The sequence below is a fragment of the Sinocyclocheilus grahami genome, unplaced genomic scaffold (genome assembly GCF_001515645.1).
Source record: "Sinocyclocheilus grahami isolate Dianchi unplaced genomic scaffold, SAMN03320097.WGS_v1.1 scaffold63.1, whole genome shotgun sequence".
NCBI classification, from domain to species: Eukaryota; Metazoa; Chordata; class Actinopteri; order Cypriniformes; family Cyprinidae; genus Sinocyclocheilus; species Sinocyclocheilus grahami.
The window spans coordinates 225,860-241,650 of NW_015505242.1; the positions used below are offsets into that span (position 1 = coordinate 225,860).

A 15,791-nucleotide genomic window follows, 5' to 3' on the forward strand; every position below is an offset into this window, starting at 1 on the left:
GAGAAAAGCGCATTATAAATAAAATGTATTATTATTATTATTATTCAGTTTCTTGTACAGACCGATCGTTTCGTGTCTTTACACATCAATGTATCGTCACGAGCCGCAGGGTTTATTTTGGTTTTGTTTGTGTATGTTTTTTTGACTCTCAAAGCCGTGATTTCCATTCACTTACATTATATGACTGACAGACTGCAACGGTTTGAGTTAAAAATCTTCGTTTGTGTTCTACTGAAGAAACAAAGTCACCTACATCTTGGATGCCCTGGGGGTAAGCAGATAAACATCAAATTTTCATTTTTGGGTGAACTATCCCTTTAACTCTTTATTTTATTTTATTGTCTCATAATGTGTTACCTTTTAGGCACCAAGCAATATGAAGTCAGTCCTCCAGGCTGGTTGGCTGTTGACTGTTGCTGTGGGGAACATCATTGTGCTCATTGTGGCTGAGGCAGGCTCACTTCCAGATCAGGTATACCACTGGAACTGCTCTCTTTTTTTGACAAAGTCCTAGTCAAATGTCACTTACTGTTGGCATCCGTATTGCTACGAGCTCATCTGTGTGTATGTGTCGTTGTAGTGGGCAGAATACGTGCTGTTCGCATGTCTCCTGGTGGCCGTCAGTATCATCTTTGCATTCATGGCTTACTTCTACACCTACATAGACCCGGCGGAAATTGAGGCTAAATGTATGGAGCTTGAGCCAGAAGATAAGAAAAAGAGCGAGCTTGAAATGATGACGAAAGACAATTTGGCATATGTAAACAATGAGATGTCAAATAACACAGACGCCAAACAGACGAAGATCTAGACACATGGCTTATTTTTTCTCTTGATCTGTGGTTTGAAAGTGCTGGTGTTCCCTTTACTATTGACCGAAGAACTGATTCACCATTTGTTATGCAGTAGCAAAAGTACAACACAATCCTAAATCAGCCCAAGAAAAGCAAATTCTACCTGAAATTGAATGGTGTGTTTTGGGACGACAACCATGGGCAGAAGGTTTGGTAGTTTCATAGAGCATGATATGGTTAAGATCAGCGTTAAAGTGGCTGTGCGTTGGTGCCTTTGCAGGCGGGTTTTATTTATAAGTGTAGATAATCTGTGAACATAAGTGTATAAGTTACTATCAATAAATAAATAGATACGTGAAAAAAGAGCAAGTGATGCTCTTTTATGGAAAATGCAATTTGCCATTCTCCTGAAAAAACAGTTTAAATGGAAACTAAAGAGTGGAAGTACATCATCACACTACTATTAAATCTATTTTGAATGCCGATTCTCTCTTGTACTTCAAGCAACACAGTCCTGTTTGTGTAATTGTGGATTGGATCTTTCAGAAAATATTCTAAAGTGCCTCTAAATAATTTGTATTAATAGCCATTCATCTACACCAAGTAATGGGTAAGACAAAGTATTGTAAAGGTTTCAAGTAATAGTTAATGCTGTTATTTTGCAACTAAATTTGCATTATTTGAAGGGGTTACAATAAGAACGGACCAGATAATTGGCATACAACTGTGAGCATTAGAGTGCAGTATTTCCCTCTATGTATTTTTAAATTATTTTTTCTACATAACACTGTATATGGATTTTAAACTACATTGGGTCCAATAAGCTATGAATAAATCAACTTTTGATGAAGTACTTCAATTAAAAAATATACTTACACCTCAGAATGAAAATATTTTGCCATTAATAATGATTATTTTGAAATTACTACTACTATATGAGATTGAACAGACAAAAGAGAAGTTGGTAGGATCTCAAACCTTGAGTAAAACCTTTTAATTTCTTATTAAAATTAACAGAGCACCCCCCAAAAATGTACATTTGATAAAAAGGCAAGGCATTTCAGTAATGGCCATTTCAGAGGCTTGATTTTTTAAATATTTACCTTTGTTTTGTTTCTAACAATATCTACAGAAGCTCTTGGCCATCTGTACACAGTGATTCATTTGCAAAAATCCATCATCTCTTTTAAAGGTCTGTAAAATTGAGACTATATACACAGATCTGTACACAAATCCAAACATAGCGCCCTCTGTCTTCCTGGATGACTGGTCTGCTCATCGCAGACTACCTGAGATTTCAGCGTGAGAACTGCAATCTCCTTCACCAGGGCTCGGATGCGCACACACTCCGACAGACATCCGTCTTCACACATGCATTTTGTTCAGAGTCATGCACACAATCTTGTATTTTGTTTAGGGTGGAGGTGGCGGCGACGGGCCGGTCTCCTCGCCCTGTGATGGCATTCACTTAATGCATTTTTCCAAAAGCTCGGGTACGATAATGCAAAAACAACCTGCCTCCATCTCACTCTGTGCTTAGCCAAAGGAGTTACATCTACGTTTTGTCCATTGCTTAAGCAGTCTCCATTACAAACGCACTATTTTACGCATACACACAAGCGCTCGCACGCACGCACATACACGCCAAAGAGTGTTCCAGGAGATTATAAAAGAAAAGTGAAACTAGGGGAAGCTTGAGGAGTTTGAGAAGTTCTCTTGATAAGCTAGTGAAGGACTGTTGGTCCTCCAGGGTAGACGTCACAGAGTCTGCTGGTGTCAGGATTCGCTGAGCTGATGCCGGGGGGCGGGACTGATGAGAGACGGACAGGCTAATGGAATAATCACTGGTGCGATGAGGATGATGTTCTTCCTCTAGAGAACCTGCATGGAAGAAAATGAAAGCTGAGGAATCTGTGCATGAAGGAAGCTTACTAGTTGACCAGTAGATGTTTTCTTTCTTATAGAGAAATCATTTCTGACCATTACATCAAAGTAATGTAAAAAGCACTCATATGTTGCTGAACACAACCCAAAATACAAAATATCAAAGGTCAGGGTATTTTTAATAAATCGTTTTATTCAGCAAGGATGCACTAAATTGATCAAAAGTGACAGTCTTTTTTCTTTTCTTTTTTTACAACAAAAGATTGATATGAATCAATCAATATGAATGTTCAATTCAACAAGGAATCCTGAAAATGTATCATGGTTTCCATAAAACTATTAAAGCAGCTGTTTTCGGCACTGATAACAAAAATCATGTGACACTGAAGACTGGAGTAATGGCAGCTGAAAATGTAGCTTTGCCATCAAAGGAATAAATTACACTTAAAATATATATAATAAAATAGAAGTTTTAAATTGTAATAATATTTGCTGAGCATAAGAAACGTCTTTCAAAAACATGAAAAAAATGTATAAAAAAAGATTTAAAAAATATTTTGAATGGTAGTGTACTTTCCCTCTGAATGTTTCATATTAACCCTCACTTCAAATTAGGGCTGTCGCAATTCGTCGATTTTATTCGCCTATTCGATTTTTTTAAATCCTCGACTTCATTTTGCTCGCGTCGACTAACCGGCAAAAAACCAGAAGTGGCGCATTTCACAGACGAGAATGTATAAAACACATTATTAGTCTGTTTTCCAAGGCTTCATGATACATTAAACCCATTTAAAAATCATAATTAAGCATAATTGTGAATTCACAAACGCTACGATTTAATTAAATAATTATATGCGATGCAGTTCTAATACAGTAGCCTATATGCGCTTTAATTATTTACATGCGTGTACACACGTCACACAGCGGCTCCGTTCACAGTAGTTCCACAGGTACTGTTATCATTTACATGTGTGGAGCGTCTCAAACGCCATCTCTGCATGTTGTTGTGAGTTTGGGTTTATTATAACGTATATCTGGGAACACAACATGTGCCATTTCATCAGATTTGTAAGGTAAATCATTAATAAATCTACTCAAACTCAGGAGAATACATCGCGGTTTTTAAAATAAAAGCTCAAAGCCTCACTGTGAGTTTACACGTTTTGATGTCCACATATTCATTTAATTACAGTGGCTATAGCATTTCTGTTCTAAAGAAATGGCCAAATATTAAAGATTAAGTGGACATTTGAATGAAATGGTGCTTGGTCAATATTAAACAAGTATTAGATCGCACAGCAATGTGTAAAAACAATCGTCAGGCCGTTGGCGCCCTCTGCAGGCCTTTGATGTAATGTGTAATGTACATTAGCTCTATTGTTTATAATACATTATGTATTTAAACAATTTTGTTCAATAAAACCATATGATTTCTTGCTTTTGATACTTTATTTGAACTAATTATTATTGCCTCATTTCTATTATATACAGTATGTATTTTAAGTAATTTTAAAGGTTATTGTTCACTTACATCTATTTTTATTACCACAAAAAAATTCATTATAATTATAGGGCACTATGAAATCAGTTTTATTTACAAATTCAGTTTTTTCCATTTTCATTTTTCTATACTCTGTTTTAATGGTTAAATTAAATGTTATTAATCAAAAAGCCTGTCTAATTAATTGAGTTTTATGGTTTTATCTATACCAATTTCTGTTTTCCATTATTTTCTGGATTCCATTTTAATGGTTCCACTAAATTTTAATAATCAAAAGCATCTCCAATTAATTGATTTTATTAAAAAAATTATAATAATTTTTTTTTCCAGAAATACTGCACGTTTACATTTTTCTCCTAAATAAATTCTGGTAAATAATATTTCTGGTAAATACTCCTTTAAAAAGTGTTTTTTGATTATAATTTTATTATTAGTAGACTTGAACACGTGGATATGTTGTCATTCTTACACTATAATACTGAACTTTTATTTCAGTGATTTGGAATATGAGATGGACACTTGCTTCTTGCACTTTATGTTGCACTTTACTTTTTTACTTTTGGATTTCATTTGGTTTAATGAAATGTACTTTAATAAAATATTCCTAAGTAAAATTGTAGATTTTTTTGGGTGGGAAATTAATCGTTTAGATTAATCGATAAATTAGTCGATAGATTAATCGAAATAAAACTAGTCATTAGTGGCAGCCCTACTTCAAATTCTATTTGTTAATGAAATTTAGGTTAAAATTGGTTGCTTTTCCTCTAGAGTAGTCACACGTCATTGTGATTTGTAATTATAGCTAAATTATTCCAACTGGAAAGTCTAAAACAAAAACAATTTTGGGGAAATGTGAGTCACTTTCTAATTCAACCAGGTTGAGCACAGTTCAGTGATGAGAGTTTTCATTTAGGGGAGAACTGTGCCAGAAAAGAGCTACATGAGGCTTGATCAGTACTGCATCATGCAGTCCTTACCGTTGTAGCCTTTGAATAAGTTGGGTGACCATGACATCTGAGATCCCTGGATATGCCTCCTCAGCGAGAAAAATGGCTTCCCCGAGCTGCTCCAGAACTTCAGGCTTTACCGTCGCTGCTGCAGCATCTCCTGCCCTTTCCTTCAGCTGAAGAAACACAGAATTTAACATGCAGCTGATGCCTTTATCCAAAGCACACTTATTAGAGAGACAGTATCCTTGGAATAAACTGGTAATGACAGTGCTAAGAGACTTTAACCTGCAGCCTTACTTTTACCAACTTGGATCACTTGCCCAGTTGTGTTGCCTAATGGCCTAAGTAATTTTATAATCACAATAACAGTATAAATCAAAATCACAATATTACTGTTTTTGCAGGAAGGTCAAAGTAAACCAAAAATGTTTCACACACACAAAATATTTTCTTTTTTAATTTTGAATTTACTTTAATTTGATGGATGATATGAATTTGATAAATCATAATTATAAGAAAGTGTGTTTGGGTGAAGACATGGTTTGGAAAAACTTGTGTACCTTTAAATGAATATATTGCAAGACTATTAATTCAATAACATCTTTTAATGATACTGAAAAAAATAATACTATAATTTATTATAAATATTAAGATACATTTTACTATACATTAGGTAATATAAAAGTTTATATAATACAATTATTAATTTAATCACATAACTAGATTATTTCTAACTATATAATAAACATATGTAAAACCAAATTTCTCCCTTTATTAATCAGCAATATTTCACAAAGGGTATACGGTGATATAGAAACATATTTACCATTCGACATACTTCTATTAAATTATACATATATATATATATATATATATATATATATATATAATTTTTATCGGAAACTCTAAAAACAATCTTCTTGTGGAGTCAAGAATCTAGACTACAGTGCACTGCACTCTCATGAAGAGCATGAGAGGAAATGGAAGGATTTGTCCTTGAATGAAGGAGAGGGTGGAACAAATTAGTGCGAAGTCACTTGTCCCTGGGCTTTTTTCCCAGCATCCCTCTATTTTCCGCTCTCCGCCTCAAATACCTCATTGCTCCATACTGACTAGTAAGAGGCCTGAGGGAGTGACGGCTGCCTTTAAAAAGATGCTTTTAAGATATAATAAAGCATTCAAGGGCCACTTTTAATCTTCATGCTGCTATCGTTTCTATACCAGTGTCGAAGCCAGAAATCCTATAGCGAGCAGCCCTTGGTGAAACAGGCAAATGGGACCCAAAACGGGAAGAAAAAAAAACACTTTAGGGGACCCAAAAACATTTTCAAACCCAATTAGAGTTGGACCAGTGCCACCATAGACAATATGTAGCCTCACTGCTGGCAAGTACAAATACAAACCAGCATTTAAACATAAATGGATTTCTGATTTTGGCATTGACTGTTCAACTGTGGCGGTGAATGGTATGTCTTACCTCAGTTAAGACTGGAGTGATGACAGTGGACAGACTCTGGGACAGAGGCCTCTTGTTGGGCTCCTGTGAAAACAGAAAAACATCACACAGTGAGATAAAGAAAACGCTTATGCAACACAACAGTCAGCTGTGGCCTTGAGCTCAGTCACGTACCTCCTCTCCTGTTGGACTGGCTCCGTTCTGCAGCTTTTTGGGGTCTTTCTCTCGAATGGTGAAGATCCAGTCATCATTGCCAAAGTCATTCCCACCAGACGCCTGGCCATCCGGTTCTCTGAGTGGAACAATGACACAAGCGAAAATAGGAGGGATTCATTTTAAACAAACAAATTCAAAAAAAAGGAAAAATGAAATGGCATGCATGAGAAATGCATAAGATTTTAAAAGAGGGCCAACAACAAGCAGAGCAGAAAAACTTTAATGATTGCGCAATCTAGATGATATTAAAGATAGCTATTTAAGTCGCTTGACTAGTTAACTGAGCGGCTTGTGAGTAAACCACTTTCTATCAAATGACTGTATTATGGAAGCTGTTAGCTCTTGTTGGTAACTCTTTAACCCTGGAGTAAAGTCATCCTAGATGGTTTTAGATCTTCCACATTTCACACAGTTCATACTAGGGGTGTGCGATATTGACCTCGATATTTTCTGGAATTTTATTATAACGATAATTTTGCTGAGTGCGTTATTGTGCTGACATCTTAAGGACTACCGTGGACAGCTGACTCCTAATGTTTTTGATGCTCTTCATATTCTGTGTGGTGTTAGCTAATAGAAAGTAGCTAATCTTTTTCAGTGAGTTTAAACTGATTTTTACCTTTTATGGGCATTTTTCCCTTTATAAAGCCATTTTTTTCTAAAAGTGTGGATCATCTTTTGAGTCAAATTCTTACATTTATTCAGTCGGTTAGAATAAGACTTTTGGGCTTTTACCAGGCAAATGAAATCAGCATCAACAAAATGTATCTTTGCAATGCAGAGGAAACACAGATGCTGCATCTGAAGTGGCATTTAGATGTTTTTACACACTGTTTAATGCAGCTCAGAGGGACATGGAATGATTTAACCTGCAGTTGCAAATGCATAAATAATGTTTTGCTATTTGAAATGATAAAAAATAAATAAAATGAATAGATACTTTAAATGTGAAATTAAAACCGCCAATAGGTGGCAGCAAGTCACTGTTAATAAGCGAGTCATTGAATCGATTGAACCGAATCATTTAAATGGTTGATTCATTCAGGAACAAAACACCATCATGTTGTTTAGAGACGCAAAACAGTGCTGTGGTTCTGTTTGGAATTATTTTTGTAGGCGAAATAGAGCAAAAACAGGCAATATGGTGTCTAAAACGTAAGTCTCTTAATATTATCTTAATATTAAAAAACGTCTCTCTTCACGTGATATTAACTATATGAAATGATATATATTTCATACAGTTAATATCACGCGATATATATCGCACACCCCTAGTTCATACTTGTAACTACTAAACTTTACTAGGTAGTAAAGTTTTTAAAAATTTGCACTGTATGCTGGGTTATCCTTAATGTTTTTGCATATTTACACAATTAAAAACATTGACTGGACAAGTACAACATACAACAAGTCAGCTACCTATTTTAATCCATTCTCCATCTGTGGAAAAGCTAATTTGCTCTGGTCATTCAGTTTATCTTGAATAAGCTTTAATAAATTAAAAGAAAAAAGTAATAATTTAACATGTTTGCTTCACTTTAGGCATTTTAACTATTTCTGAAGACGACGAAATAAAACAGTATTTAAATATTTCTGCTAGTTGTATTAACCCAGGATTGAAAACCAGTTGGAAATAAACATTCTGTCATTATTTACTCATTTGCATGTCATTCCAAAACTTTATCTTGTGGAACATAAAAGAAATGTCTCCGTGTTTGTCATCCATACAGTAGAGGTAAATGTGATCCAATGTTCTCCAAAATATCATTTTACGTTCCACAGAAGAAAGAAATGCATGATGACAGAATTATTATTTTTTTGGGGTGGACTATTCCTTTAATATAGTTATGAAAAGCTTTGTGTTTTGAGTGGCGTACGAGTCAGACTCATCGGAGCTGGACTCCGCTCGGGACTGTTCGGCCTTCCAGCGCTTGTATCTGTCGATGAGCTCTGTCAGATAGGATGTTTTCTTCGCATAGCGCACAATGAGCTTGTGTTTCAGCAACTCTTTGGCTGTCGGTCTCTGAGAGAAAGACAGAAAGATGTAAGAAAGAGTGAGATGGGTCCTTTGATATGTGTTGTTATTTGATGCAGGTACAATTATAGTACACGCCTTAATAACCATGAAAAGATCATGACCTGACTAGCAGAAATAGAATAAACTTTTGCCAGAAGGATCAGTGAATCAGACAGGAGGAAATGACCTCTGGGAATCCCCTATGAGCATACTCACAAAACTGGGCTCTTTGTTTAGACAGGCCTCGACAAACTCTTTCAGAGGTTTGCAGTAGCTGCCCTCCAGTGTAGGGGGGTTGTTCTTTGGAATGAGGAACAGCACCTTCATGGGGTGCAGATCAGAGTGGGGCGGCTCTCCTTTAGCCAGCTCAATCGCCGTGATGCCCAATGACCAAATATCAGCCTGGCAAGAAAAGAAAAAATGTTTTTTTGATGTGAACGGGCAACGTCTTCATGTCAGCTCATGTGGAAGTGGAACAGTCATCACTCATCTAAATGAATCATATGGAAAAACTGACAAGTAATTCCAATCAACACCAAATACAGAGCCAGACGTCTTCAATATATACGTGCTGTTCCTCATGTCTGTGCAATGATGGATTTTCAGCTAGCAAGTCTCTCTTGGCGTGTCTACAGTGACCCTCACCTTTGAGTCATAGGCAGACTGTTTGATGACCTCTGGGGCCATCCAGAAGGGTGTGCCCACAAATGTGTTCCGCTTGATCTGCGTGTCTGTGAGCTGACCGGCCACACCGAAATCTGCCAGCTTCACCTCCCCTTGCTCTGACAATAATACATTTGCAGCTGAAAGAAACGAACAAGCGATGGAGGGAAAGTGTGCATTTAGTTAGAGTGTACCAACAAACAGTAAATATACGTTATGGTTCAAACTGGGATCTGGGAACCCTCAGAGGGCCCAAAGGTGTGCTGGGGGTCCATGAAAAAAATATTTCACAATGCATTTTTAGTGCCTTTATAGATTAAACATTTTATACCAATAACATGTAAAATATGAAATAATGTTTTTTACACTCGCATTGAACAAATTTGATTTACCAATTAATTATGTCTTAATTGGCTATTAATTCAAGAATAGTCAGAAACCAAAAAAATTCAATGTTATTACTGTATAGTCAGAAATATTATTTAACAGTTTTGTGAAAAAACTTAGGGGTTAATATCAGATATGCTGTCAACTTAAAGGTGCTGTATGTAAGTTTTTGACTCTACTAAATCATAAAGATACCATAATATGTTTGCACATATTTAAGAAACATGCTAAGTTAACATGCTACAGTCAGTTATTTTCCTTTGAAAATGTGTGTTCCGGGCCGGAATGTCTGTCTCTGTTTTGGTTTGTGAAACCCGCCCACTGCCAGTTTACCCAATTGTATTTCGGCACCCCGGGTTGCCAGTTGGCGTATTTAATTTAATTCATCGTCAAGTGCGCTCGTTCCTGTTGGTGCCGTCAATCTGGCAACCTGCGTGTGCGTCAAGTCTGAGGAGGAGGGGCCGGGTGGAAAAAAACCCTCTTCAATATTTTGAATTTGGACTGCAATCCTACATACAGCACCTTTAATAGCAAGTATCTTACTATATGAGCAAATATATCCAAATTATTTTTTACCAACCTGCTTTAGTACAATGACGATATAATTTTGGAAACATTTAACTTTGTTGTCTTAATCATTTATGATAATAATATGAATGGCCATCAAGATTTTTGACAATCACAGATCTATACATGTACATCAGCCATTTAACAGACTGAAAAAAGACCTGTTTATTTGGTGTGTTAAACATCTGAATTTGAATGAACTGCTGTTCAGACCGACCAAACATTTGCATGCCATTGAGGCAGATTTTCTTTTTTGCAGATATGTGTCGTGTTCTAATCTTTTCCATCACACTGTGAAGAAAACTGGCCAACCAACAGATTTTGCATTTTGGTCAAATATCAGAGCAGCTGCTGTTACCTAAAATCATGACGTGGTGGTGCTCATGAACAGTGTATTTTGCTAAACAAAAGTGAATAGCAGAGGAAGAATCCAGAACTGGGTCTCCCGTCTGTACTCTTGTATTTAGTGTTATTTGATAAACACTATTGCAAAAATATATAATACTGTTTTACTTTCTTTCTTCACAGTGACAAGAAGTTGCTCAGCATTTTGTGTAAATAAAGTAATAATAACAGACTATTGTCGTGAAAATGAAGCTGTACAACTGATAATGTATACTTGCTAATAGTTATAACTGCTAATAGTTATTTTATATATGTTGTAAACACAGACAAAACCTCCTCAGAAGTGTTCAATGTAGAAGCTTTGTAAATGAAACTTTGCGTCTCGGTGGACAGATGAAAACTTGAAATGTTCTCTTTCATTTTTGTGTGCAACATGCATAAGATGGTGGTCTAAGGTCAAGATGACCTTGATTCTACCATCCATACCTTTGATGTCTCTGTGGATCTTCTTCTCAGAGTGTAGATACTCCAGGCCTTTCAAGATCTCTCTCAGGATGGTGGCGATCTGTGTTTCGTCTAAAGCACCAGGCTCCAGCTGAAAGAGAACAATGATCAAACACAAGCCCTAGCCCGATCATGACAACAAAAAAATACAAGTGCTGTCAAATCGATTAATCGCATCCAAAATAAAAGTTTGTATTTACATAATATATGTGGTACAAAGTTTGTATTTACATAATGTATGTGGTTGTACCACATATATTATGTAAACACAAACTTTAATTTGGATGCAATTAATTGCGATTAATCGATTTGACAGCACTAAAATAAAAATAAATAAAACTAATATCCTAGCCCGATCATGACAACAAAAAAATACAAGTGCTGTCAAATCGATTAATCGCATCCAAAATAAAAGTTTGTATTTACATAATATATGTGGTACAAAGTTTGTATTTACATAATGTATGTGGTTGTACCACATATATTATGTAAACACAAACTTTAATTTGGATGCGATTAATTGCGATTAATCGATTTGACAGCACTAAAATAAAAATAAATAAAACTAATATAATCAGGGCTCGCAAAATCGCTAACCCGACGTCCCGGGGCTATTGTGTTTTCCAGTCGGGCTACCAAAATGTATCACCACTCTGCCCGACGGGCTCTCTTAAACACAGATCTCCTCTAAAAACTCCTGTCAAAATACTGAGTTGTATCAAACTTAAGGCCACAAAAAAAGTTTTAAATACTTTAAATGGTATAAGAAATGTCTTAATTATAATTTCAAGATACGGTTGGATTAAATTTCAAAAGGCAATGATGTCATTGAATAAATATAAGCGCTGCACGTTTCAAGTCAAAACGCAGCGCGGATGTCTTTATTTCAATGTATCTGAAGGGAACCGACGGTCCTCAGAAACGTGTCGTTGGCATTTTAATTTCATTTTACCTATAATTCCTGATAAAGCAGCGTTTATGAGCGCGGAGCTGCTTTGTGTACAGCCATTACCGGGGAAACCGCAATATTTCAGCGCTCCTAAAGCTCTACCTCGTGGCAGAGAATGAATTTGCATTTCCAATAAGCATTTCTTTGTGTTTATGGTCAGATCAATTCAAATATCAACACATATTTTTACGCAGAAAACACAGAGTTGTACATGAGAAAGAAGTTAATGTGCCTTCTAAAAATCTATAAACAATTAAGACTATTTAATATTAAGACAACTAAAACTATTTATATGCTTGATTTATCCCTTTTCATAAAAATGGTCTAAAGGCTGAAATGCTGTTGTATAAGATTTTTGTTTTTGTGAAAACCTGTATCTGAACTGTAAATCATGTAATTTTATGGCTTAGTACTCTATGTTACCACAGACATTGTCCAACCCCACTCATACTGTGTTCATTTTACTTATGCAGCTCTTAAAATGGGTCATAAATTGCCTTACATATATTTTTAAAAATTCTGCAGATACCCTATAAATAGTCAAATAAAATTTCCTCATATTTGATTGACATTTAAACTCCTATATGATTTTCTATTTTTTTTTTTCAAGGTTTTTATTTTATTTGGGCTAGTTAAATACATTTTCGGGCTACCAAAATCTGAAGAGTACCTGCCCGAAGGGCTACCACGGATTTTGAAATTTTGCAAGCCCTGGATTGGGCTAGTTTTGAATTTATATGCTTGATTTATCCCTTTTCATAAAAATGGTCTAAAGGCTGAAATGCTGTTGTATAAGATTTTTGTTTTTGTGAAAACCTGTATCTGAACTGTAAATCATGTAATTTTATGGCTTAGTACTCTATGTTACCACAGACATTGTCCAACCCCACTCATACTGTGTTCATTTTACTTATGCAGCTCTTAAAATGGGTCATAAATTGCCTTACATATATTTTTAAAAATTCTGCAGATACCCTATAAATAGTCAAATAAAATTTCCTCATATTTGATTGACATTTAAACTCCTATATGATTTTCTATTTTTTTTTTTCAAGGTTTTTATTTTATTTGGGCTAGTTAAATACATTTTCGGGCTACCAAAATCTGAAGAGTACCTGCCCGAAGGGCTACCAGGGATTTTGAAATTTTGCGAGCCCTGATATTGTACAAAACAAAAGATTGTGAAATTAGGTTCAAACGTGGATGTATGTTTTACACTTATGAAACCACACACTTAAGAGAAAAATTCTACGCAAGATGTTTTAAACATCACAAAATGATAAAAAATTACATAAAGCATTAATCTCTGTAAGGTTTATCAAGAATGAAAGTCTTGCATCGTACCAAATCCAGGGCAGATCCACCACCTAAATACTCCATGATGATCCATAACTTTGTGTCCTATAGCAAAAGAAAGAGATGTAGAGGAATTGGTTGTCAAAAGGTGAGAAAAATCCATCAACTCACAAATAAACAACAACAACTTTTCCAGAGGAGTCAGGGCATTTGCTAGTGAGAGGGCAAAAGTGTAATCCTAATCTCTCCTTTAATTTGGGATTAGCTAGACTGAGAGAGAGGGAAGAGTGAAAACTGGGCTACATACAGTGCCTCCCACCTCGCACTATGAGCTTAAGAGTGAGAGAACGTGAGCCTCGGTGTGTGTGTAGAAACTGAAAATGAAGAAGCACGCCGAGAGCCTCTTAAAACCGAACGATTAATTTATTGCACCTAATGGTTCACCACAGTGCAGCTACAAAGTTCTGTGTGCTCTTTCATCTTTCTGTGCTGAGTGCTTTGTGTCTCTCTCTCTCACTTTTGCACCTGAAATAATTCATTTATGGTCTAGTGCACACTGCAGTACTGGCAAGCCACGCCAAACCTGAGATGCACAAATTTCTATTTGAAATTTGTATTTTTGGTATGTGCTCAAACCAACCCCTAATCATTAAACTTCAGTGCATATCTCACACTAGGTGTGGGCGATCTTCCCAAAATATAATATCACAATCTTATAACAAAAAAATTATGATCCATGATCTGAATTGTAATCTTCCCAATTTTGAGATGCACTATCCAGACTGGAACAAGCTCTCTATTTGCACAATTTGAAACACAGATTAAGGTGTATTAAGGTGGTTAAGGTGTAAAGAATAAAACACATTAAGGGCTTATGAACTGAGATTTCAAAATTCCCTTGATCTTTTTACAGATAAGAGGTCATTGTACTAAAAAAACATCCTGTGAGGTTCAGAACTCAACTTTCTCGTTAGTCTAAGGCTACGTTTACACTAGTGCGTTTTCATGTTAAAATGCATAACTTTTGCTTCGTTTACGCCTGTCGTTTACACTGCCCCGCCGTTTTTAACCCTCGAAAACGAAGATTTTTGAAAACGCTGCAGACCCCGTTTAAACAAGACGACCGTGTAAACAATAACATCATGCACATTGTTGTACCTGCATGAATGGTCATGTGACATGCGTTTTCAGTTGTGTAGTGTGGATGGAGAACGTTTCTGAAACACAGTGAAAATGCAAGTGTAGACGAGGATTGCTTTCATTTTAAAATGCCATTTTAAAACGAAAACGCACAAGTGCAGGAGTGCCCAAACTCGGTCCTGGATGGCCGGTGTCCTGCAGAGTTTAGCTCCAACTTGCCTCAACACACCTGCCTTCAAGTTTCTAGTATGCCTAGTAAGAGCTTGATTAGCTGGTTCAGGTGTGTTTAATTGGGGTTGGAGATAAACTCTTCAGGACACCGACCCTCCAGGACCGAGTTTGGACACCCCTGCACTAGTGTAAACGGGGCCTAAAACAGCTTATATTGAAGCCAGTCTGCCAAAACGACAGGTTGTGGAATGTGCCACTTTATGACGTAATAGTGTGGCTAACCCCCGCCTCTGCAGAAGAAGATCAACGCCTGCTTCTACATCACTGCCTGTTTAGCCCCGCCCTCCGATTCCTGCATGTAGTGTAAATAAGTTTGATATGTACTGAGTATTTAGTATTTTAAATTAAATCACAGCAGTGTCCATCTATGAAGGATGTAGGTTGTCAAACATACACAACTGTTAGCCAATCATAGCAGTGCGCTTTACTTCTACAATCCGCCACACCTATTCAAACAGAGCATTCCGATGAGGGGGTCAAAACAGGACAGAAAACAGCCTATTACTTCTAAATGATGATGTATTTTGATGTAAAAATCTTGATAACATTATAAGCGGACCTCAGAGAACATTACAAAATAATAAACAAAGGCAGTTTAAAATCTGGCCACAACTATCTTGCTGTTTAAACAAGCAGTTATAAAATGCTGTAAATTTCAATTATCAAAATCCAGTAACTTCATTTGGAATTTATGCAATCTATCCGAATCTACAGAATCATTCTTTAAGAAAAGCAGTCAAAGTGCTGCAAATTTTAGTGAAAGTGAAAAGTGAAGTGACATGTGGCCAAGTATGGTGACCCATACTCAGAATTTGTGCTCTGCATTTAATCCATCCAAGTGCACACACACAGTAGTGAACACACACACACACACACACACACACACACACA

The 15,791-nt window shown here is 36.2% G+C and overlaps 2 protein-coding genes across 2 annotated transcripts in view; one reads left to right on the forward strand and one right to left on the reverse strand.

Annotated features, from left to right (window-relative positions):
* Nucleotides 1–368: 368 nt before the first annotated feature.
* On the forward strand, nucleotides 369–1,171 carry LOC107584848 (solute carrier family 15 member 1-like). Its single transcript, XM_016271606.1, has 2 exons — nucleotides 369–472; nucleotides 581–1,171. Exons 1-2 carry the CDS (start codon nucleotides 377–379, stop codon nucleotides 809–811), a joined length of 327 nt encoding a protein of 108 aa, XP_016127092.1. The 5' UTR covers nucleotides 369–376; the 3' UTR covers nucleotides 812–1,171.
* Nucleotides 1,172–1,761: 590 nt separating this feature from the next.
* Nucleotides 1,762–15,791, reverse strand: part of LOC107584762 (serine/threonine-protein kinase 24) — a 37,047-nt gene continuing 23,017 nt past the window's right edge. Inside the window, exons 4-11 of the mRNA XM_016271489.1 lie at nucleotides 11,267–11,375; nucleotides 9,464–9,621; nucleotides 9,035–9,220; nucleotides 8,679–8,824; nucleotides 6,760–6,877; nucleotides 6,607–6,669; nucleotides 5,157–5,302; nucleotides 1,762–2,675 (exon numbers count right to left, since the gene is read on the reverse strand). Of these exons, the coding sequence (XP_016126975.1) occupies nucleotides 2,636–2,675; nucleotides 5,157–5,302; nucleotides 6,607–6,669; nucleotides 6,760–6,877; nucleotides 8,679–8,824; nucleotides 9,035–9,220; nucleotides 9,464–9,621; nucleotides 11,267–11,375 (966 nt within the window). The 3' untranslated portion in view covers nucleotides 1,762–2,635. The remainder of the gene's footprint in view (nucleotides 2,676–5,156; nucleotides 5,303–6,606; nucleotides 6,670–6,759; nucleotides 6,878–8,678; nucleotides 8,825–9,034; nucleotides 9,221–9,463; nucleotides 9,622–11,266; nucleotides 11,376–15,791) is intronic.